At 37.2% G+C, this 26,554-nt stretch overlaps 1 protein-coding gene across 2 annotated transcripts; it reads left to right on the forward strand.

The window, feature by feature from the left end:
- Window positions 1–2,590: 2,590 nt before the first annotated feature.
- eRF1 (eukaryotic release factor 1) lies at window positions 2,591–26,554 on the forward strand. Of its 2 annotated transcripts, XR_016325306.1 has the most exons (10): window positions 2,591–3,441; window positions 5,124–5,299; window positions 5,956–6,194; window positions 7,059–7,289; window positions 8,877–9,032; window positions 10,057–10,157; window positions 11,225–11,318; window positions 12,287–12,434; window positions 16,326–24,033; window positions 25,086–26,554. XR_016325306.1 is itself a non-coding variant. In XM_028179980.2 (9 exons), the coding sequence occupies exons 1-9, from the start codon at window positions 3,359–3,361 to the stop codon at window positions 25,169–25,171; spliced, it is 1,314 nt and encodes a 437-aa protein (XP_028035781.1). In that variant the 5' UTR covers window positions 2,591–3,358; the 3' UTR covers window positions 25,172–26,554. The 2 variants fall into 2 exon arrangements, 1 of the variants encoding a protein (XP_028035781.1); XM_028179980.2 differs by lacking the exon at window positions 16,326–24,033.

Consider the following 26,554-nt stretch of genomic DNA (forward strand, 5'->3'; position numbering starts at 1 on the left):
CGATACGAAGCAAGATGTCTAACACGATAGTCAAGATCAGACATAATAGTACCAGCTGTACTCTATTTCATTACTTTAAATTACTGAAAATTACGATTCATTTTTCATAACCGATAAGAAAATGACTGAGCAAAAATAGGTTGCTAAGTTTATGAAAAATAAGTTATATCCCCAAACTAAATAACTACCATAAACTTCAATCAATAATGATTGCTTACTGAAGTTTTTAGGGATTACTCCTTTATATCAACGATATGTCCACTGGTAAACTTGTTTTTGCTCTTCATATTATTATATGCTTCGTATAAAAGGTGATAGACATACGACCAAGTATGCGTTTGTCTATACTTTTTTCGTCTATAGCCTTAAGTATGTCTATTTTAAAACCGCCATGCAAATCGTTGGCGATCCGGCTGGTTTCAAAGTTTGTTCATAGCTCAACTCAGTTCGTACGTGTGGTAACCTTCTGAGTCTTCTACAGTTTCTCCAGCCCTGTCTGTGGATATACTTAGTCTGGCCATAAATACTGTTACAATTAAAAAAAAAATCTATTGCAAATAACATTACTTTTACACTGTGTTAGTTCAATACATAAATATAAAACAATTTAAAGTATAAAAAGCTTATTCGAAGTGGTCTCCATTGGCTGCAATACAGTCCTTTAAACGTTGGGGCCAGTTATCAATAGAAGCAGGTACTCTTTCCATGGGAAAATTTTTCACTGCCAATCGTACGGATTGTTTTAGGGACTCCAAATTATCATGGCGTTTAGAGCAAGACGTACTCTCTAAAACTGATCATAATCCAGCGGATTAAGATCTGGACTAGACGACGGCCAGTCTTCAGCTCTGATGAAGTCCGAAACGTTCGTTACCAAACAAGACTGCGTAGACCGAGCTTTATGACCTGGCGCCGAGTCTTGCTGGAAGGACCATTCTTGATTTTTGAACATGGTGTTGTTAAGGGGCTTCACTACCTTCTCAAGAATGGTATATTGATACACTTGTGCCGATGTTTTGATACCTTCATCACAAAAGTATGGCCCAGTCACTCCTTCATAGCTAATACCCCACCAAACCATCACTGAAGTCGGATAGGGCCCACGTTGCACTCTGTCGACTAATTGCGAAACTTCCTGAGAGCTTTGAGCATAAATACGGTCATTTGGTTTGTTAAAATGTTGCTCAATTGTAAAAATTTTCTCACCCGTAAACAAAATTTTTCTATGACCTTCCTTTGCGTACCGCTTCAGTAGTTGTTTCGATTTTACCACCCTATTCTCTTTTAAATTATCAGTTAAGAAATGACCAGTACGTCTCTTATAGGCTGCAAGTCCTTAGTCATCTTGAATGTTCTTGAATTTGGTTCGGTGAGAAAATTTCTCATCATTTGATTCAGAAAAAAATTAAAATGCATGATTTTTTGAACTCATTCGCATGAGCTGCCACGATTACAAAGACAAAAATTTCAAGTTTCAAGCATACAATAATGTCCTTTATTACACTGTAATTCTTAAATAACACAACGTTTTTTATTTATTACTTAGATGGGTGGACGAGCTCACAGCCCACCTAGTGTTAAGTGGTTACTGGAGCCCATAGACATCCACAACGTAAATGCGCCACCCACCTTGAGATATAAATTCTAAGGTCTCAAGTATAGTTACAACGGCTGCCCCACCCTTCAAACCACGCATTACTGCTTTACGGCAGAAACAGGCAATGTGGTGGTACCCACCCGCGCGGAGTTACAATAGGTCCTACCACCAGTAATTACGCAAATTATAATTTTGCGGGTTTCATTTTTATTACACGATGTTATTCCTTCACCGTGGAAGTCAATCGTGAACATTTGTTGAGTACGTATTTCATTAGAAAAATTAGTACCCTCCGGAGATTCGAACACCGGTGCATCACTCAACACGAATGCGCCGGACGTCTTATCCGTTAGGCCACGACGACTTCTTTTGTTGACGACTTCGTTATACAGCGTGAACAAGCTGTTTACCCATTATAAGCAATAAATAAAAAAAATGTCACTGACGTAAAGTTCATATAAGTTCGTGATTTTAAAATCGCTTACTTAAATTTCGTACATTATCAACCACTTGATAGTCACCATAAGCTTTTGTATTTCAATATTCCAATTAAATTCGAATATAATAGAATATAAAATATTTTTAATTTTTTGAGAACAGATTTATGAACGTTATCTCTTTATGCATAGCATGACCATACCACGATAACCTACGACTCTTCAACTTGTTCAACAGCGCTATTTTTAGACTAATTCCTTATTCCCCTATATTAATTTCTGATTTTAACTATTTAGGTTTGATGCTCCACACATCTATCTCAACATTAGCATTTCTGCTGCAAGCATTGTTCTTTTGTCCATCAGTTTGGTAGCACAGCCTTCTGATTCACATAATACAATAGGTCTCATAGCTGACCTGGATTTTTTCCTTTAAATTTAAGGGGTAATGTCGGTACAAGTTTATTCCCGAGACCTAACGCCATTTCATCCATCCACCATTTATTGGACTAATCTTGCCGTCACTTTGCAAGACAGACTCACGTATCTAAATTCGGAGCAGATTGACAGGCAAATATTATCTAAGGCAACTGAAGTAAAAATGAAGGAACGATCAAAGTTATTGAAAGTCACAAAAACTCACTGTCCAATACAATTAAAGTATTGAAATTTCTAAATTTATGTAATTTTTAATAATAGGACATAAAAGCTGGGACAGTAGAAAAAAAAATTAGCCATACTCACTCAAGTAACCTTACGTCCTTAAAAAATGTTTACAAAAGCAATATTCAACGAACATTTTGAAGTAGGTAGGTGAGTTCCTAAAATTCCAACAACAACAGTGATCCCGATTGATTGAATTTAATACCATAATAATATGTCTGTAGTATCTTGATGTCCGAGGTATCCTAGTATCTGATAATATCGTCATGATACATCTCTATTTTCTTTCATTTTTCCGTCGGACGGCGAGGCGTTCGTTCGATTGGTTGTTCAACGTCATCTTTTATTCCTGTAATGTCTGAATTTTGTGTTCCACATGCTTAGGGGTAACCGAAATAAGAAAAAATCCAAGAATCCCCGCACAAGAAGAAAAGTCCGAGCAACCGCAGACGTAAATGTAAACTAGAAAGTGTGATCGGAGTCGCGAGGTGTCTCGTCCGTCCGGTTCAAACTAGATTAGGGCAGTTTGAAACTGGAATTCGGGCTCCCTTTCCATAGTATTCGTTTATTTAAAGTTTTGGTGTTGTGCAAAGACATTATTTTAGTTATTTATACAAATATAGTGTTTGTGGTTAATTAGTTAAATAAAAAGCGAAACAAAATGTCTGAAGAATCGTCGGCCGATCGAAATGTCGAAATATGGAAGATAAAGAAACTTATAAAGAGTTTGGAAATGGCCAGAGGGTAAGTTTTGTTCTGTTTTAGTCTCTCTTCAGTTCACAGAAAATGTTCAGTGATCTTTGTTATTGCCACATGACGGAATGTAATTGCCAACGAGGCTGCGTCATTGTCGACATGCGCTGGTGCGCGAGGCATAACCTTGCAAACACGCTACGGTCAGGAATGCGCATTCTACAATGATGCTGACCCTAAAGAAAGCTTCCAACGCCTACATTACGACCATAATAACATGATTCATTTCAAAACGGAAGTGTTATTCAGTTTTCGTAGCTCATTTACACATCTCTAGTAATTTTCCCTAAATATGTAACAGAGTTTGATTTATGAGTTCATCGTTAGTAACGATCGATCATCATGCCTTGTACGTGGAAATTTAGCGGTTTTTTTTCTCGATTCATTCGTATATTTAGCAGTTCTTTGTTGTAAGGATTTTCGTAACCTATTACGAAATAATTTCGAAATGCATATAATTTTTTTTTTCATATCCTAAAGTGGTAAATGTCGCAGTCCACGACTTAAATGTAGAAACTGACGTTTTGCATTATCATAACGAACCATAAATTCCAAAAAAAAACTCAGAACTGTTTTCAGATTTTCATAATCACATAACTTCAACCTTTTTACTTTTTTTTTTTTTAAAACTCAATTAACATAATAAATCACTGCTTAGTTTTCTGTTGTATATCAAGCAGTCTCATTTGTATTTCTGCTTACCGTCTTACAAACAGGAATATATCGACGCTTGAAAGGCAAACGTGACTAAGCGACAATGCGTGAACTTTACATAGACTAATTTAAATTTGAAATACCTGAAAACAAAATTTATTTTAACGAATCTAGCTGTAGTAGAATTTAGCTAGTAGCTGTAGGATTGAAATGATTTTAATAGATCTAGAAATATATTTTTTTTGCGCATCGAATATGGTTATTGCCTATCATTTATGTACAAAGCAGTTATTGTTGTTTAGTCATGTTTGCCTTTCAAGCGTCAATATGATTTCTTTGTAGCATAAGTACAATAGTGGTACTTGACTGGACAGACCTGTTTAACATCACATATTGATTTATTTTCATTTATATATTTTAAATGCAACCGTTTTAATTTATCTCAGACAAATAAATAGATTAATATTTTCCTTTTGGAGTGCATTCTATTTCTTGCATCACTTATAAGTTGGTACTACTTTTGCTTTCACAAATTCCTTACGATTACTTACAAAAGTTCATATACAGTGCTTACATGGACTGTATGCTTGTCTGCCCACAAAGAAAGTATATGCCATATCTTACAACATTAATTCATGATCAAAATGATTTTTGTGACCTATGTTCTCATAGCTTGTAATGAAATTTTATAATGCCTTGATTTTGCAAAATAATCTGCAACAGCATGGCTCTGCCCCTGTCATTGCTGACGTTGATGGGCGTATGTATGATTGTATAGTGGTTACGACATGAAAGCATAACAAAAAAAATTTCACCGTACATATTATAATAATTACTTAATTAGTTTTACTCATTAATTAATTAATGAAATAATTAACAATCATTTATTTTTTTTATAATTGTTAATTCTTCAGTTGTTTGTTCTTATTGTTTGAATTGTGCACACCTGAAAGTCTTAAACCATTTACAGTATAATAGGTCAGAATTTTCAATTAACGAATGCATTGTTCACTTTTCAGAAATGGAACATCGATGATATCCCTGATCATTCCACCTAAGGATCAAATCTCGAGAGTATCAAAGATGTTGGCTGATGAATTTGGTACAGCTTCCAATATCAAGTCACGTGTGAATCGTCTCTCAGTGCTTGGCGCAATTACTTCTGTACAGCACCGACTCAAGCTGTATACTAAAGGTTTGTGATTTAAAACACTTTTAAATAGCTTTGGTTGAACAAACCTATCGGTCACAGTATCATTCAAATATTAATTGTCACAGCTGAGTGTAATACGGCTTCAGTAATAACCTAATTCTGTTCATATATTTGAATCTATGAATTATACATCAAATTATGTGTATGATTTTTGCAACTGAAACTAGATTAAATATAAAAATCTACAATGTTTGACAGTATTTTTTTTTTATTGCTTAGATGGGTGGACGAGCTCACAGCCCACCTGGTGTTAAGTGGTTACCGGAGCCCATAGACATTTACAACGCAAATGCGCCACACACCTTGAGATATCAGTTCTAAGGTCTCAGTATAGTTACAACGGCTGCCCCACCCTCCAAGCCGAAACGCATTACTGCTTCACGGCAGAAATAGGCGGAGTGGTGGTACCTACCCGTGCGGACTCACATGAGGTCCTACTACCAGATTTTGTATGAATGATGCGATAAGTCAGGATCTGTTAGGTTTTTTTTTTGCTATCCAAATATTGCTATCCAAGGCTTAGAGAGAGAAAGAGAGTGTATTCTTTATTGTATACCAAAAAAAAACAATGTGAAACATTAAACACATAAAAAAGTACAATTGACGATTGGTATTTTTAATCATTTGTGTAATTTCAGTGCCACCAAACGGCCTAGTTATATACTGTGGTACTATCGTGACAGAAGAAGGTAAGGAGAAGAAAGTGAACATTGATTTTGAGCCGTTCAAGCCTATCAACACATCTCTTTATCTTTGCGACAACAAGTTCCACACCGAGGCTCTAACGGCACTGCTGGCTGATGATAACAAGTTTGGTTTCATTGTTATGGATGGTAACGGTGCATTATTCGGTACCCTTCAAGGAAACACTAGAGAGGTATGTCAATGTGATGTGATGTAACACGTATATTGGAACATACTTTCACACACTTGTGTTGTAAATTAACTTATAAATATTTAGTAACATGTGCATAGTTATAAATTATCATAAAAAGTAAATAATTCTAACTAAACTACTATATGAGTCGACTATTATCAAAGGCGGCAATCTGACTTTTGGACAATGATTGGTAAATCAGAAAAACGAATTATTGACTTTGTATTCCATTGGCAGTCACAAAACTCTTCGGAACGACATCTTAAATAAATAACAGGTTAACTATTAACCTTTATTTAATGCAGGTTTTGAACCGTATTCTTTGAAGGAGACGATTATATTCAAATAAATCTGTATTGACATATCAATAAAAATTTTTTGTCCAAATGTACAGATTGCCGCCTTTGATAATAGACGACTCATATATAGTCCATGAAACTAGATTGATGATCAACATACTGAATAAAGTTTTTGAATAAGAACAGTAGTGCAGATGAAACAATTTCATAGTGTATAACTAATTGTATCAAGGTTATTTTAATGCTGCCCTATCCGTTTTAACTAATAGAATTAGGTATAGATCTGAAACTAACTTTGCATTAGCTAATATTGGAGCACATAATTATGTTATTGTGACTGTTTCGCCTTTATGAATGAGAGAGAGAGAGAGTATTCTTTATTGCACACCAAAATATAAACAATGTGATACATTAAATAAATAAATAAAAGTACAATTGACGGTCTTATCGCTAAGAGCGATCTCTTCCAGACAACCATGGACAAGAATCATTTGGAAACGAATTATAATATGAATTCTCGATTGACAATTGAAATTTTATCCAAGATATTCAATGTATGTTGCAGGTACTCCACAAGTTTACTGTCGATCTCCCTAAGAAGCACGGTCGCGGTGGTCAGTCAGCGCTGCGTTTCGCTCGTCTCCGTATGGAGAAACGTCACAATTACGTCCGTAAGGTTGCCGAGGTAGCCACCCAGCTGTTCATCAGTGCTGACCGGCCGAACGTTGCTGGCCTCATCCTTGCGGGTTCTGCTGATTTTAAGACTGAACTGTCCCAGTCCGATATGTTTGATCCGGTGAGTGTTAGCTATAATAAATAAAAGTTTATATATATAAAAATGAATTGCTGTTTGTTAGTCTTGCTAAAACTCGAGAATGGTTGGACTGATTTGGCTAATTTTGGTCTTGAATTATTTGTAGAAGTCCAGAGAAGATTTAAAAGGTAGATAAATATGAAAATGATCAGAATTCAATAAAAATAACAATTCTATTTTTCCTTTGATATGTCCCCCGTCGACGGATTTCTTTTGTTTCAAGTTTATTTTATACAAAAATTTAGGTCTTTTATTTATCGATTGAGGCACTACGAAGTCTGCTGGGTCAGCTAGTATAAAAAAAACTAACAAAATACGCTTTTATAGAAAATCCAACTAAAAACTAGAAAATAAATTGTAATAAATTGAATTAAAAATAGTGTAAGAAAAAATTTTTTTATTGTAAAAAAGCGTGGGGTGCTTTTCAGGGTATTATCAAAATAACACTTCTACTCTCATATCTGTTTATAAAATAAAATATTTATAACTACTGATACCTACTGATTTTACACCTGATTTAAAAAATATTTTTAAATTTCAATGATTTCCAGATGTGTGTCATCCAAAGAACGCCCCCAAAAAGTATCAAATGTTGCAAATACTAACATTCCCACCTGCCTTCATTTTCAATACAGCATGTATTTATTCCAATAATTTTATTTTCTCTAATACTTAACCTACCAACAGTTTTTGTATACCTATTTTTAGTATGTTCACTAAAATGTTCTTCCAGTGAGATTGAAATCCTTTAAAATGGAAATTGTAATTCAGTGAAATAAAGCATTCTCTTTTATTATCTTATACTAGATTTTATTTCGTTATGCGCTTCTTGTGAATATAAAAAATTTACAATGGGCGAACTAAGCCTTGTGAGTATACCCGAGTCTCATCCAAACTATAATAATATATGTTTGAATTTGATTTAGCTTAAAATATGATAAGACGCACGGTGCATTAGTTTTAAGTGATGCGACTGCTGGTGTTTGAATCCCACAGGCACGTACCAATTTTTCTAATGACAAACATTTAAGACAAATGTCCACGATTGACTTCCATGATGAAAGAATAACATCATGTAATAAAAATCAAACCCTCAAATTATAATTTCTGTGAGTCAGAACGGGTAGGTATGTGCCATCACCCAGCCTTTTTCTGCCGTGAAGCAGTAATGAGTTTTGGTTTGAGGGTGGGGCAGCAGATTGTACTGTAAACACGGAAACCTTAGGCCCCATGTATTGAAGTGGGTTGCGTCATTTACCTTTTTCGTTTTAGATCTATATGAGTTCCGGTAACCACTTGACGCCAGGTGAGCCGTGAGTTCGTCTACCCATCTAAGAAAAAAAATTTGCACCAAACTGTTACAAGTCAAAATTTAATATCTCTTGCTGCGACTAGTGTTAGCAATTGTATCAAGTTGAATCCATGAGCTCACCTACCGGTCCGTGAGTATCTTGAATAGCCCTGAGGTATCTAAAATTAGATAGTAAAAAAGTTATAAATGCGAAAGTGCAACCCAAGCAAAGCAAATGTGTAAAAGCTAGTTGAATAAATAAATTTGTATTTTTTCAGCGTCTCCAAGCCAAGATCATAAAACTGGTGGACGTATCATATGGAGGCGAAAACGGTTTCAATCAGGCTATAGAGCTGGCTGCGGAATCCTTGCAGAATGTCAAGTTTATACAGGAGAAGAAACTAATTGGACGCTACTTTGATGAGATCTCACAGGTTTGTTCCAGTTGCAACTACTGAATATCCTTTAAAAAAGTAAGAAAAATGACTTAACTAAATTGAAAGCCAAAGTAAAAATAAAAGCTTTTTATTCTTGGTGAAGAAGTCAGACTAAAGTGTTATATTGTCATAGATTCTTTATATTTGTGAAAATTTTCAAGTTAGCCTGATATCTCATAGTTGGTAAAAATTACATTGAAAGATTCTGCGTCACAGATAGTATATAGGAAAATAAACTGAACTGGTGATAGGAGCTCTTGGGAGTCCGCGTGAATAGGTACCACCACCCTGCCTATTTCTGCCGTGAAGCAGTAATGCGTTTCGGTTTGAAGGGTGGGGCAGCCGTTGTAATTATACTTGAGACTTTAGAACTTATATCTCAAGGTGGGTGGCGCATTTACGTTGTAGATGTCTATGGGCTCCAGTAACCACTTTACACCATGTACGCCGTGAACTCGTCCACACATCGAAAAAAAAAATTCAGATAAAGTGGATAAATGTTTAAAAAAAAGATTACTCAATGTTCTAAAATGTTTTATTTAATGAGATCGGCTGATTTTCTCAACTTTTTTTTATTGCTTAGATTTGTGGACGAGCTCACAGCCCACCTGGTTTTAAGTGGTTACTGGAGCCCACAGACATCTACGACGTAAATGCGCGACCCACCTTGAGATATCAGTTCTAAGGTCTTAAGTATAGTTACAACGGCTACCCCGTCCTTCAGACCGAAACGCATTACTGCTTCACGGCAGAAATAGGCAGGACGGTGGTACCTACCCGTGCGGACTCACAAGACGTCCTATCACCAGGAATTGCGCAATTATAATTTTGCGGGTTGAATTTTTATTACACAGTGTTATTTTTCACTATGGAAGTGAATCGTGAAAATTGGTTAACTACGTATTTCATTAAAAAAATTGGTACCCGCCTGTGGGATTCGAACACTGGTGCATCTCTGGATACGAATGCACCGGACGTCTTATCCCTTAGGCCACGACGACTTATTGTACTTATTTTATAGGACACAGGAAAGTATTGCTTCGGTGTCGACGATACACTGCGCGCTCTCGAACTCGGATCCGTCGAGACGTTGATCTGCTGGGAGAACCTCGACATACAAAGGTTTGGCTGAAATTTTGATTTTTTGACTCTCATCATCATTCTTCTGCCCTTCCCCCAGTCACCTGGGGTCGGGGCAACATGTTTTCTCCTTCTATACTCCTCTATCATATACCATTTCTTCGCTCACTCCCCTCTTACCCATATCGTCTTTCACGCAATCCATCCATTTCTTCTTAGGTCTACCTCTTCCTCTATATCCTTCCACATTCATAGTTAACACTCCCTTACCATCCTCATTTTCATTTATGATTTTTTAAATCTACTTGGGTCCTGTTCTGTTAATGTTTACTCTACAATTCTTTTCATCCTTTAGTTGTGTTTTTTTTTTATATCGATACGGAGACGAGCTCTCACGCTCATCCGGTGTTAAGTGTTCATCAAATGGGAACTCTAACTGGTAGTGTCAGTTTAATATAGCGCTGACCCATTTCTCAATGTTTGAGTCCTTACGAATAAAGGAATCACATGTAACGTCACTGTTTAACATGGTACAGAACATGGTGTACCCACCCCCTCTGTTTCTGCTATGAAGCAGTTATTCCTTTCAGTTTGAAGGGTTAAGTAGCCCTTGGACCATACATACCACTGTTGACAAATAGATGGCCGTTAAGACTAAGGGGGAATTAGGCCTTATCGTCTAAAATGGTATAAAATACCCACTGAGTTTCTTGCTGGATCTTCCCAGTGGTTCTGCGAAGCACTGCTCTTGCTAGGGCTAGTGTAAGCAAATACTCTCTAATCGAGCCCGTGAGCTCACCTACCCGTCCACGCGTAGCTGAAATAGCCTCTTAGGGTGCCTGTCCACTGGACCGGAGCGGAGAAATGGAGAAATATTAACCAATAAGATTGCACAAAATCATTTTTCAATCTTATTGTTTTGATTTTGTGCAATCTTGTTGGTTAATATTTCTCTGTTTCTCCGCTCCGGTGGACAGGCACACTTAGGCTACCAGCTAATAGGTAGGGAAAAAAAGGTATAAAATAAATTATATTTATTGGTTTGAAATGAAAAATTAAATATTACTTAATTTTTTATGAGATATATTATTTGATGATTATAATTACAGATACGTATTGAAGTCGCATGCCACCAACCAGGAAACAATTCTCCACCTGACACCTGAACAAGAGAAGGACAAATCACATTTCACCGACAAAGAGGTTAACTTTTGAATTTTAAGAGCTGATTCCAAATCTTACATTACTCAATAACTATTATGTGAGATGACTAAAAATCAGTATTGTTGGATGCACTCACTGCAGACAGCTTATCTCAAAAAACGGTCACCGTTCTCGTCGAACCCGTCGCTTGCGACGAAGGGCTCGGTGAGTAAATTAACCCTCAGACACAGCCCACTGAGTTTCTCACTGGATCTTCTCAGTGGGTTGCGTTTCTGATCCACTGATGAATAATTTTAAGTGGTTTTAAGTTAGTCCAGTGCTAGTGACACTCCGGTTTGAGCCCCGTGAGCTCACCTACTAAGGTGAAGCTAAAATAGTCTCAAGGCTATCAGCATAGGTAGGGGAAAAAAAAAGACGGCATCAGCTGAGCTAATAATTTTCTTTATTTTTTGTTTTTAAATGCGATGATTTTTTCTTTAAAAAGTAAAAAATCTATACTAATATATAAATCTACAGTCGTTTTTATGGATGTTCCATTATAACTACTGAACCATGCATCCGAATGACTTGAAACTTGGTATCGATGTAGAAAATACGGGTACTTAATGAATAGGCTAATATGTATATGAGTGTTGGACTCCCTACACCAGTTGCGGGGGTGTTAATGATGAGAATCTTTGTGGGGGTGAGAAATAATAATGTTAATATTAAACGCCCAGCGAAGCTGTACCCACAGCTACGGTACAGGTATGGCTTGTGAGTCCGCACGGGTAGGTACCACCGCCCTGCCTATTTCTGCCAAGAAGCAGTAACGCGTTTCGTTTGAAGGGTGGGGCAGCCGTTGTAACTATACTGAGACCTTAGAACTTATATCTCAAGGTGGGTGGCGCATTTACGTTGTAGATGTCCATGGGCTCCAGTAACCACTTAACACCAGGTGGGCTGTGAGCTCGTCCACCCACGACCACGTCCAACCGAATCTTGATGTCGATTATTATTTTCATCAGAGCGGAGTGGAGCTGGAGCTTGTGGAGTGCCAGCCGCTGTTGGAGTGGCTGGCCAACAACTACAAGTCGTTTGGTGCCACCTTAGAGATCATCACGGACAAGAGCCAGGAGGGAAGCCAGTTCGTTCGCGGCTTCGGAGGGATCGGCGGTCAGTATACCATGATTTATTAATGTTTTGCAATGCACATTGGATATTTATGAAATTATCTTCATAGTAGACATATATAAGCTTATATGGAAGCTGAGAAGTGCGCGTTTGGGATGGTATGGACATGTGATGAGACGAGATGAAAATGAGGTTGGTAAGAGAGTGTTGACTATGAATGTGGAAGGATATAGAGGAAGAGGTAGACCTAAGAAGAAATGGATGGATTGCGTGAATGACGATATGTGTAAGAGGGGAGTGAGCGAAGAAATGGTATATGATAGAAGAGTATGGAAGGAGAAAACATGTTGCCCTGACCTCAGGTGACTGGGAGAAGGGCAGGATAATGATGATGATGATGATGAGTAGACATATATCTTCTTCTCGCATTAAAACTGTATAATCTCAAAACTTACTAATTTTACAGGAGAGTGTAAAGTTTTAACATAAAATATGATATTTCTAATATTAATCGTCTTTGCAACATTTATTATTTTATCAGTTACATTATCTGTCTTTTAAAATAAGATAAAATTGTGTATTAATTTTGTTAATAATAGTCAAACTATAGGTAAACTAAAAAACAAAAAAAGTAAACTACGCTCTTTTGACAGTATTTATGAGAAAAATACTGGATAGATACCAAATGATTCCCGCATATTAACTCAATTTCGAATATTTTTGGAAATTGTACACTTTTAATGCGCAAAGACGATGTGTCGCCTAATGGAAAATTAGGCGTATAATTTTGTTCTTTTATGAAGATGTAGAAATGTGACATGTTAGTCGAGTTGTAAAATAATATAAGAATACAATATCTTTACGAGGATTTTAACAAATCAACAGATAGGTTTGTAGTTTGAATTTAAGTAAAGCCTAATTAACAATGTTTTAGAGTTTATTGCAAATCAGTTAGGTACCACTGCCGATTTCTATGGGGAGCCATTATAGTAATAACCCAGGGACAAGTCACATACGATAATTTAGTCTCGAATTAGGCTCTCCTGTACTATAGGAATAGGAGACTGATGCACATATTCATATAATAACATATCTAAATGTATCATCATCATCATTCTCACCTCATCATCACCTCTGCTGGGGTGTAGGGCTCGCATCAAATCTAAATGTATATATGTGTAGATATTAAACAAATAAATCTGTTCATAACACGTATGATTTCGCGATGCGGGTATCGAACCCACGACCCTCGGCTCAGCAGTCAGAGGCGGTAATTAACCACCGCCGAATCAGTGTTTCTTAATGCCGTTAGCTTTGATAGGACAACTTCTGTAGCAACTAGTGTCTGTCTTGCGATATTCATACTTTAGTATCCTTTTCCTTGCATCGTGCTCCTCAGTCCTTGAGGGTCGTGACATTTAGGGAGCATTTTAAGTCGGACTATGTTCCTGCATTCTCTCCTGGCCTCTGCGCAGTATATAGAGACATTGATGCTGGAGTCCGATGTCGTCTTAATTTGATTGAACCCAGCGCATGGGACTACGCCCCCTTGGCCTCTTTCCTTCCACTTTGCCTTCAGTTACATGAAAGTATATATATATATACAACCGAAAAAATATAATGCTATAACAAAGTGTATAAAAGTTTATATTTTTCTAAATTAATATCTCGTGAACCGGCAATGAAAAGCGAACTGCCACCCGATGTTTGTGTTACATTGCGCACTGTCTCTAGATTAGTAAAATACGATTTTTGTATCATGTCTTTTTGTCTGTTGTCGTCTGTCGAGCCATCAGCACTATCAGTCTTCGGTTCGGCAAAGGCTTATAGTGCACTCTGTTTAAATAAACTTACGTATGCAACATCAACTATAGTGCGCGCGGAACCAGTTGGCCGCGCCTTAGGTATGTGAGGGGTGGGACGGAGGGGCGGGGGCGCTTGCTGTCATTACTGATATAACTTTTTTTTTCTCCTTTATTGATACACAAAACAAATTATATGATTATTTATAATTATTTGATACTATGATAGTCGAAATCATTATAAACTTACAAGATGATTCTGAATCAAGTTCAGAGTTCAGAATCAAGTGATTCAGAGGATAGAGGTAGGCAGCGGCTTGGCTCTGCCCCTGGCATTGCTGAAGTCCATGGGCGACGGTAACCACTCAACATCAGGTGGGCCGTATGCTCGTCTGCCTACAAGGGCACTTTAAGTTAATCTATGAAAAATCATTAGCTAGGTCTAGTCTTACTAAGTCTTACTGAAACTAAGTTAAATGTTCTCTTAAATTATCGCGGTAATCTACATTACAGCACTTTAAGTTAATCTATCAAAAATCATTAGCTAGGTCTATTCTTTGAAACTTAATTAAATGTTTTCTTAAATTATCGCGGTAATCTACATTAAAAACACTATTCTTGAACGGGTTCTTACCACATTTTCACGTTAAGTTCCCGACATATAAGTTTTTGCAAACTACCATGATTGTGTGTAGACTAAAATCTGCGGGTAGGATTTTAGGAGCAGACAAATAAGTTTACCATATTTAAACAACAAATATCACGAAAACGCGTAATGTTAACATCTTGGTACAGAAGAAAACTCTCAATAATAGTTTGTGTAATGTTAATGTCGTTTGTCTGATTTACGAATAATGCACAACGTTCCCATGAGTCTGTTAACAGTAGGCTTGCACTGATTGATTATTTTTTTCAGTAGTGATCATTACTATGCTTGCTCCAATGATGTCCTGTCGCGGCCTTAGGCTTATGGCAGGGGTAGATGTAATTTAAATTTAAAATACATTTGCGGTTGAATTTGATGTAAAATTTGACGGTAGTCAGCGATTATCAAGCACGTTTCTAATTAGAGATGAAACGGATAGTGGTTTGGCCGGATACCGGATACCGAATATTCGGCAAATTGCGAGGCCGCACCGCCGGATCTTCGGCCCTTTCGGAAATATTCGTTCGGGTGTTGTCGCACTTGAGCGGAGATCGCGACGACTCGGTACGACGACAATTTGGTTTTAATTCACCACAATTTGCCACTTGTTCATTTCGAGAATTAAAAAAACTAATTAATAAAGCAATCACTTCTGACGCGCGATTATAAAAATAAAAGTTGTCCATAACCTATTTTACTATCCGAAATCCAGCCGGATAGGCCGGATACCGGATTGTTACCGGATATCCATTTCATCTCTATTTCTTACACCGGCCCTAGCAAGAGCGGTGCTTCGCTGAATCTACCACCGGATCGGAATCGCGACCCGTTGAGGAGATCCGGCGAGAAGCTCAGTGAAACCGTAAATGTAGTTTTAGATGTGTTTATAAGTTTTATTTATTTGTTTATTTAAAAGTGTAGATTTCTCTAGAATCCATTTTTTTTTGGTACTTTGGTCGGTGTTTGCACATATGCCTTTTTATTTTACATATATTTTTCTGTACACATATTTTTCATTTGAGAATATTAATATAAAGAATAATTTAATTTTTTTATATGGGTTTGATCGTTAATGCTCCGCGAATTCTATATGTTAATAATTGAAATGATAATAATGGTAACGATTGGCACGGTTTATGTCTTATGCCGCCATAGCTTTAGGTGACTTAGGCTTTGACTCTGGTATTGTTGGTGTCCATGCGACGATGACCACCATCAGGCATGATCAGCTGCCGTCCGATGTTTTAAATCGCCCGTTTGAAGTTAGCTGCTTCAGTAAATTGGCTTTGCCCCGAGGCCCCGAGTGTCGATGGGAACACAACACTAATTGCGTCATCAGCTCGTGGGCTTTGGGCGGAAAAAAAAAACATTTTTTTTTCCTGAAAATTCTTTGAACTAACCTACAAATTTCTTTTCACTGCTGCTCTGATCGCGACGCGGATTGATGGGTAAAAAATTTTGAAAAAAATTTTAAAACGTATCTAGGAATTCTTCGATACAAAGTTGATTTTCAGTCACTTCAATTGGACGAGCCCCTCGACGACGTAGATCTAGATGATTATTAATAATAATATAAAAAATAATAATAATAATAACAAAAAAAAACGAAAAAGCAACAAATGCTATTTAGAAGTTAAGCTTGCTTTCATTGTTTGAATTGTGCTGTCGGTTGCAGGCGGGCGTTTGAAATGATGACGTTAAGTTTAAAAAAAAGTGCTTTTGTTGCTTAATGAATCATATCGATCAATACACGACATTTATCTTTGCAATTAAAGGTGCGTTTTATTTGGTATTAGCACAAAAGTTTGATGTTAATTGAACTTCAAATAAGTTTACTCTAGTCAAATAGCTGTAGAAGTTTTTTTGTTATGATATTTTGTCCAAATTTTAAACTTCTGTAAAGTTCTAAAAATATCGCTTAAACCTAATAAAAATAGCTTTTCCTTCCTCTATATTATAATTGGTCGATATACAAAATGCATTAAGATTTATTTTTCGGGGAGAAAATTTCCGAGAACTCTTAATTCGTCGCTACCGTGCCCATTTCTGCTGTGAAGCAATCGTGTGTTTCACGGCCATGTCTAATTGCAATCGAAGCCCCGATCCGATGTCTGGATCTTGCCTCAGGGAAGTTCTCGTGCCGATGTCTGGGCCTAATGAAGAGTCCTTATTGTAGATTAACGAAAATGTGCTACTACGCTTGTTATATTAAAGTTTGCACTATGAAAATATTTAACACCTTATCCGTTGTCAATTTTACTGAACATATCTTTCATTATACTTCATTATTGGCAAAAGTGCAGCTGCGTCAGAAACGCGACTTTTTAAACGCTCGTTTGCGGCCGACGAACAGTCGCTTACGCAATTTCCTAGATTAAGAGCCCCAATACGATATGATTTCTTAAAATTTATAGATTTATTTATCCTTTTTCCTCCTTCTCACGCTTCATTTTTAATGTGTTTCCCGACAGCCCTAAGAATGTTGCTATATATTAAAAAAAACGAATAAATGTCGCCAGTGTGCCACCCCTAAGCTTAATTGTGTAGCAGTAGCAAGTAATTTATTTACGAATTAATGTGTTTTCTAAGTGATGTATCTGATTTTGTGCAATTTATTTTTAATATTAAGTTTGTAGTCGAATGTCGACTTTTAGGTGTGTGTGTTTTGCGAATATTTCTTGTAAATGGCGGGTAAATGAAAAAAATTATATTAAAAGAACGGATTATTTTCCTTACGTCTGCCGTACACGATCAAGTTTGGGATTTAAACAGATTTTAAGATTGATAGATTAAACTATAGGGGAGATTGTCTTTAGTTTGTATATAATTAAAAAAAAAGAAATCGTTCAGAAATTACCTTGGTTGTCTTTTAAATCTAGTTCTGAGTTGTTTTTTTTTAATATGACAAGAAAAGGATGTATTGCAATCGCGGACGTTATTCGCCAAGTGTGAAAGGGATGGCAAGACTTTTCGTAATCCCCCCTCTTATCGCTTCCCTGGTCCGGGCGGCTTTGTACACGATTCTGCCTCAGATGCAGTATGTTTGGACTATGGGGGCCAGAGGTAAGGAGAACCGTCTCATATGGGAGAAGCTTGAAAAGGTGTCTCACTTTCGGCACTAAATAACAGTTCAAAAATCCTCCAGAATGGGGCTAGCATAGGCACAGGGTATGATATGAATTGAGCAGTTGTTAACTGATTGAAGTATGCCAAGTTAGGAAATTTATAATATATTTAATGACTAGAGTAGTTAGTGACAGTGTAATATACAAGACCTCACATGTTTACGTAGTCCAAACTAATTTCGTCAATATAATCTAAAATTATTGCTGTGGTAAAACGTGGAGACATCGATTGCATTTTCTTATCAGCTTTAAATAAAGTACTTTTGTGATTTTGTAGTGCTTACAGTTCTTTCGTACTTTTTTATTTCTCGATCTTATTCTAATAACTTTCAGCGCCTTTTTTAAAATTTACCCGGTTGCTACTGTAGCGCCACCCTTATTTAGCAGATTTTAACGGACACTTTTTCACACACAGAGACTGTTCTCCTTACCCTCCATAATTTGGACTGACTTGCTTTATACACGTACTTTTAAAAAAAATGCTAATTGTTTGGATTCTGTTAGTCGAGTGTTACCAGTAACAATAGTAAAGTTATCTTCGATGACAGTCATGTGTCAAGATTTATCCTTATTGGTTTACGTGTCAAATGTGATTAGGGACGAGAGATTTGAATTGACATCCGATCATTAGTGTTGTCATCGATGACGTTTGACGTTGGCTCGGAATTTGACAGTTTACTTGATCGTGTATGCGGGGAGATACTTTTTTTTCCGGATTGTCTTTGAAACGAATTAAATAAATTTTATGTGGTTTACTGCGTTAGTAATACGAAATGCTTTTTTGATTCTCCATATACCGTAGCATTAGATATCAGTGCGTTAGAATTTTTGTTGTTGTTGAGTTTTTTTAGTAGGATTGACAAAAAAATATTGTGTACTGTGGGGGGAAGCCGTGAGGGAACCGTACTTGTAGTTTGAATGTTTAAAATATAATTTGGAATCTTTTTAAATAATACTTATTTAAAATCGAGCTATTTAGTGGTAATGTTTGTCGCGAAGCAATAGAAAGCGTACAAAACACTGGGGTCGGTGACCTCGCTAGCACCACACTATTGTGCGCGCGGAACTAGTTGGCCGCGCCTTACGGCCTGGCCACGGGGATCGGCGGTGCGAACAGCGAAGCGGTGGACGAGGCGACCATTCGCGCAGCACCGTTTGCAGGCCACGGGTACTCACGTTCGCCGCCGCGACTAGTAAGGAAGTCCGACAGCGAAATGTCTATATCGAAATTATCTCGATATTGCTTACAAATTAATAGTTTTTTGGTTCAGGACCTATTATTTGGAAAAGATTGTGAAGTACATGATTTGAATAAGAATCGGAGTATACCTATAGATGGAGAATTCCACAAGAAGTACGAGAAATACTTTGGGTGGCTAGACTTTCAAATAGCTGGTCTAGCTAGTATTTCAGCTATTTTTTTTTTTATTGCTTAGATGGGTGGACGAGCTCACAGCCCACCTTGTGTTAAGTGGTTACTGGAGCCCATAGACATCCACAACGTAAATGCGCCACCCACCTTGAGATATAAGTTCTAAGGTCTCAAGTATAGTTATAATGGCTGCCTCACCCTTCAAACCGAAACGCATTATTACTTCACGGCAGAAATAGGCAGGGTGGTAGTACCCACCCGTGTGGACTCACAAGAGGTCCTACCACCAGTAATTACGCAAATTATAATTTTGAGGATTTCATTTTTATTACACGATGTTATTCCTTCACCGTGGAAATCAATCGTGAACATTTGTTGAGTACGTATTTCATTACAAAAATTGGTACCCGCCTGATATTCGAACACCGGTGCATCGCTCAACACGATTGCACCGGACGTCCGTTAGGCCACGACGACTTTAAAAATATAAAATAAAAAATAAATAAAAAATATAAAAATTTCGGCGTTAATTTTTCGCGGCGAAAACAACTAAAGTTATTTAATCACTGTACTATTCGCCGCGACTACCGCTCGACTCCGTGGCTCGCGCCGTCCGTATTCATGCATTTGTTTTGCTCGCCCGCCGCATCGCGCGATTCGCTCGGTACATTTCGCCGGTCGCCGGTGCGCGTGGCTTGTTAGGTACATTTCTATGCGCTTATTTTAGTCGCTAGACGCTTCGCCGTTCGCACCGCGCGAATATTCGTATCGGCGAATGTCCCGTGGCCAGGCTGTTAGGTATCGGAGCGGTGGGACAGAGGGGCGGGGGTGCTTGCTGTCATTATTGATGTGAGATTTGATACTATGATGGACGAAATCATTATTAGTTACAAGATGATTCTGAATCAAGTGATTCAGAGGATATGTCAGATTTATTTCATATATCATTAAAATATGTCAGAATAATTTCATATACTCAATTTGTTTTTTGTTTATTTTACTTTTAATTACAATATAATTAGACCAGGTACCGCACAAACTTCTAAAAGTTCAGTTGTTTTTTATTTATTTATTTTATTTAGTCATCATTGTCTAATCTCATGTGCGTTACGATCAGTAGGCAACCCGCCCCCTCACCCCTGTCGCCACCTAAGGCGTGGCCAACTAGTTCCGCGACCACTATAGCATCAATAGTGTCCTGCCAATGGTAATTTTGCATCAATACCAAAAAGCTTGGACAGGATTTTGCTTATCGATTTATAGTTAAAATATAAGATCTAATAATACCTACTTGATACAAACTGAGAATCTATATTCATTCTTTAATGTAATTCTGGTTACGTATACGCTGATCGCTATACTAGGCGGTGTTGGTTCGATTATTGGGTATTTAAGACCTGCATCTGCTTGAGCTGTAAATTCTTCTCGGCAGAGGCTTGGGTAATGTTTAATTTAGAACCTGATTAGATAAATCGATTAGACCACTAATCGATTTAAGCCAATAAGTCTTTGGTGAGCATCGCTTCGTATAGAGCAGGGGCTCCCAAATTTATTTTGTTTACTGCCCACTTTGAGAATAAATATTTTTTTAGCGCTCCCATTTTTTCACCTACTTAATAACCACTATAGCGAGAGCTCAGACGGTGTCTAAGATTCCTCCTAGATGAAATTACAAATCGCCTCCCAAGCCTCTACACAACGCCCCATTTTTTTGGGTCTGTTACCGCCCCCCTTTAGGCCTGCGGCGCCCACTTTGGGAAAGACTGGTATAGATAATTGGCTCGGGCATTTTAATTATAATCGGTAACACATCACGCAAGGAACCCCAAATTACGGTTTCCTATGTTATACGAACTAGATACTTACATATACTAGTGGTCCTGCAGTAGTCGAAATTCGACTTTAATTAATTGAAATTATAAATTTGAACATTATTATGGTTCTATTGATTGACAAAGATATAAACTTCTTCATTTCACCAAGACTACACTACAGACAAATAATATTAAAGACAAACAATACATATTAATCTATTCGCAATTTGACTACAGACTTTAAATAATAAAAGTTTGACAATAAACAAAGTATACATGTATTTGTGTGTTTGTCAATTAGATGGTAGTGTGTGTAATGTTTTTTTTTTATTCATTCAAAGCGTTTTATATGCATAATTTAAAAATATATTAACATTCTGCACTCCTCTATATTCTCTATAAGTGTGGAAAATTTCATGCTGCTCCGTCCGCGCAATTTTCGTAAAAAGGGGTACAAAGTTTTTGCTTTACGTATTAATATATAGATAGACTTGTATACGTGTATATCTATACTTATGTTCACGATAGACTTCCACGATGGAGGAATAACATCGTGTAATAAAAATCAAACCCGCAAAATTGTAATTTGCGTAATCACTGGTGGAAGGATCTCTTGGGAGTCCGCACGGGTAGGTACCACCACCCCGCCTATTTCCGCCGTGAAGCAGTAATGCGTTTCGGTTCGAAGGGTGGGGTAGCCGTCGTAACTATACTGAGACCTTAGAACTTATATCTCGAGGTGGGTGGCGCATTTACGTTGTAGATGTCTATGGGCTCCAGTAACCACTTAACATTAGGTGGGCTGTGAGCTCGTCCATCCAACTAAGCAATAAAAAAAAAACATAGATAATAAACATTCCGACAAAAATCAAACAAACCTGTTCATCGCACGAATCTTTGCCCGATATGGGAACCCACGACCAGTCAGGCGCGCTAACTATTGCACCACCGAGCCAGATGTTAAAATGAAATGAATGTGTTTTGATCGCGAAAATTATATTTCATTCCGAGAATGGTTCCCTCACAACTTTCACACTCAAATTATTAGCAAATAAAAATTCGTTGCCACGTTTGCTTAAAGACAAAATTTTGTTTAAAAAATTATATATACGGTCCGATGTTATAATAAAATATATGAACGCCACGATTAATATTAGTCCCATGGCTTTTCAGTAGTAAATAGTGTTTTGTTTTTCGATGTCTATCCGAAAAGCAATTGAAACATATACAGGAATATTATGAATAAATATATGCCGGTCTGATGGATGATACCTAAGTATTGTTTTTTTTTTTTGCACACCGTACCCTTTAGGGATGCGTCATGACGTAGCTGACTGCGCAATAAAAGTGAATATTAATATTCAATGTACTGTGTTAACCCGTCAAATTAAATGCGAGTTTTTGAAGAAGGAATTAATTTTTTCACATAATATTTTAAGGCAACCGCGCTTATTAAAAGATCACATTTGACTGATTAATTTGATGATTTTTTGAGGCAATTCTATTTTTTTTATTGCTTGTGTGGGTAGAAGAGCTCACAGTCCACCTGATGTTAAGTGGTTACCGGAGCCCATAGACATCTACAGTAAATAAACAGTCGACGTCGCCCTAAACACGTAATTTCGGATCCTTCCGATCCACTAACGGTGCCTCAAGCACCGGTCATCGTTCTCGTCGAACCCGTCGCTTGCGACGAAAAACTATGAGTAAATGAACCCACAGACACAGCTTACTGAGTTTCTCGCCGGATCTTCTCAGTGGGTCGCGTTTTCGATCCGGTGGTAGATTTTAGCGAAGCACAGCTCTTGCTAGAGTTAATGTTCGCAACAACATCGTCAGGTTTGAGCCCCGTGAGTTCACCTACTTGTTAGGTTACGCTGACATAGCCTCTCAAGGCTATATCTATTAGTTGGGTAGGGAAAAAAAAGTTGATAGTGTTATGTGCTTACGGGAGTCAATAACATGGCGTCATGCATGAGACGCGAGCTCTCAGTTTTACAATACAACGGCTGCCCCACCCTTCAAACTGGAATGTAATACAGCTTACAGCTTCGCTATAGAAAGGGACTGGGTGGTGGTCCTACCCGTGCGGACTCACAAGGCGCCCTACCGGCGTGCGAGGCATACGATGTGTGGCTTGGGACTTGATATCAACTTAAGAATAGATGAGTGGCGAGACTTTCCACCCATCGAAACCACATTACCGTTATGAAAAGATTTATCTGCAACCAGTACAAAATAATATATTTGTCATGAGCTGACCCGGCAAGTCTGAAGTCTCGTAGTGCCTCAATCGATAAATAAAAGACCTAAACTTTTGTATAAAATAAACTCAAAACGAACAAAAGGAATCCGTCCGACGGGGGGGGGGGCATCAAAGGAAAAACAAAATTGTTTGTTTTTATATAATTCCGAGCATTTTCATATTTATTCACCATTTAAACCTTCTCTGGGCTACTACAAATAATTCAAGACCAAAATTAGACAAATCTGTCTAGCCGTTCTCGAGTTTTAGTGAGACTAACGGACAGCAATTAATTTTTATATAAATAGAAGATTATTGACTCTTTTTCGATATATGCGTGGGCTATACTCGCGTTCTGAACAATGAGCGCTTGATGCTATGGTATTACTGTCTCTTTAGAACGGAGACAAGCTAATATGCTCACGAGTGCTCAAGTAGGAGTATAACTACGTTTCTCAATAGAATTCAAACGACCTTTCATGATATGATTATATATAGCAGTATGTACTAGATACATACCAAATGCCAATGCCGAACAACTTATGATCGAAATTGACTGTTTGTTTTGCTGATTTACCGTTGTTAATTTCACTAATATCATCGTTCTTAATTTACATGCTAACGAATCGGAGATGAGGTAATGTAATAAAGAACCATTTATGTTTTCTTTATTAGTTTAGTGAATATTTGTTTTATATTTGCGATATGAGAATAATTTATTTATCCTCGTAATTTTGTGGTTACATCCGTAGTGCTCTATGATTTTTGCGTTTGATACTTTTTGTGTACGATGAGTAAAAGTTTGTCCGTGTCTCACACAAAATCATAGACGTTCTAGACGAACCAGAAAGTACTTGAATTTGTTTCATTATTTACCACAAATATTTGGGTTTTTGTTGGGATTTTTTCATCGTTAATAGGGTCCAAAAAAGAATAATTTTGGTCTTTGTTTTTTTTTTGTTTTTAATTTTAAAGTATGTGTTATTTTAATTATAAATAAATACCGGACACGGAACAATGATCTGTAATATTTTATTTTATTGGTAACGTATCTGTGAATGCTTCGAGAGCTTGTCTTTGTATGTACTGTGTGCTTAATGTGAGTTCTTTAACTTCTCGACCACTTAAAAGTTAACTCAAATTTGTATGCAGTTGGTACAAAGCCACTACTTTTGCCATTAGGGGCGGTGTTCCAATTCCATATAAATTTGAGTTCACTTTGACATTTGAGTCGGTCATGACGGCGCTTAAATTAGTCCGCGTTACGATAATAATTAACATGACATGGCTTCCGTATTGATTGTTAGTAACGGGCGCTAGTTTGGTCAATCGAATAGTTTACTAATGAAAGAGCTTGGCATAGATTAAGGTACTGTACACGATCGACGGGCCGTAATAAAACCTTAAAGATTAAAATAAACTGCCTTATTAGAGCGTGGTTCGTTCGCGCAGTGTCAATCCGCCTGAATAATGAAAGCGCGTAGTTGCACAAGTACTCTGTGTTTCGAGTTACAATCTAATATGAGTATTAAAAAAATAATGAGATTTACAGATCAATGTTTCGTTTGTAGATTTGAAGTCATTTTTTTGTAGTCAATTTATTTTTAAGTAAAGAGTAAAACTTGTGTATCTGTGATGGCAATTTCGATGATCACTAAAAATGATGGTCAATTCTTTCGATTCCCTCAGGTCTCCTCCGTTACAAAGTGGACTTCCAATCGATGCAGCTCGACGACGAGGAAATCGACAATCTATACGACATCGACGACTATTAGCTGGCAACACTGAAGAAACGAGACAAATGCACGCGTCTTCAAAAGCGCCACTCCATTGCTGTACCGTGTTGCTTTTGTCTAATCTGACGTGGCCCAACAGAAAATGCCTCTATCCAAAATAGTGTGTATGTGTTCGGAATGAAAATGGATCGTACAGAGATTATCAAATAAGTTTTCATTTTTTTTAATGAATTGTGATCTTTGATAGGCTGAGTGTTTTCTGTTGGATACCGTCCCGTTTTATGATGTTGTAAACGGAAATTTGTTATGAAATAAACGATGCGCAATCGAGAAGCAGTTACTATCTCACCTGCAATGTTTTAGTGTACACAAAAACCCTGTAAGCTTTGGAGAATAATTATTTTTAATACCGGACGGACAATATCAATTTCAAGGTTTGCGCTAAGAGGGCTATTAAGTAAAGCTAGGATGCTCTTGGTAACAGGAGCCGAGCTGTCCTCAATCTTGAGGTTTTGAAAGAGTCAACATCCTAAAGAAACTGTTATATATGGATGGTTCGCGGCAGAAATAGGTAGGGTTCTGTTAATAACTTTTGCAGACTCAAAATGCGTTTTAAGACCAGTAAGTTTTGAGTTGTTTATCCTAAAACTTGAGGACTTAATATAATGGAGCTTCGTAATACCATTAGGCGAAATAAAAACTTAATTGGGCTATTCTATCGTATTGAGATATTACCCATAGATATTTTATAAAGTCTGGCATTAGGCTGCTCCGTGATAAAGCAGAGTTTTAGCAGGGTTTAGAGATGAACGACTAGTGTTTTGTTTGGGTGCACTTTTGAGATTGGCAATGGCGTTAAATTGTTGGGGTTGTCCTGCGTATCGACAGGGGACCCTACAATGGTGCCCTTTCGTTTGCAGATGACTGCCCCCTATTTAGAAGGAATGGAGCACGTTATGTCGCAACGCAGTAATGAAAATCGACCATTTGAAATATTAATGTAAATTATTGAAATGTTACGAAGAAGGTCGGTAGTTACATGAAAATCTTTCAAAGCTAAGAAAATTAGGAGGTAGGGAATGTCGCGGGGAATCAACTATTTATTTTTTGTGTATTTTACTATTTGGCAACGTTCTCGTCTTTGTGTGTACTAGAATAATGCGGGTTACCCATCAAAAATGGTGCACAATGAAATTGTAAAGTCGCATTGGAGAATAAAAATCAACAAAATTGGTTCTGTTTGAAAAAATATTAATAAATACAAATTGGAGATTGTGGTGCCTTGTCTCAAATCGGCCCAAAATCGTCCATCACAGATTACTTGTTGAAAGAACTCCCTATCTATATATTTATAAATAAATTTTGTGTTTCGATAGAATAATGTACTACTAAACTGCTAAAGAAATAAAGAAATTTCAGAAA

This window comes from Bombyx mandarina, chromosome 24, assembly GCF_030267445.1.
Source record: "Bombyx mandarina strain Sakado chromosome 24, ASM3026744v2".
NCBI classification, from domain to species: domain Eukaryota; kingdom Metazoa; phylum Arthropoda; class Insecta; order Lepidoptera; family Bombycidae; genus Bombyx; species Bombyx mandarina.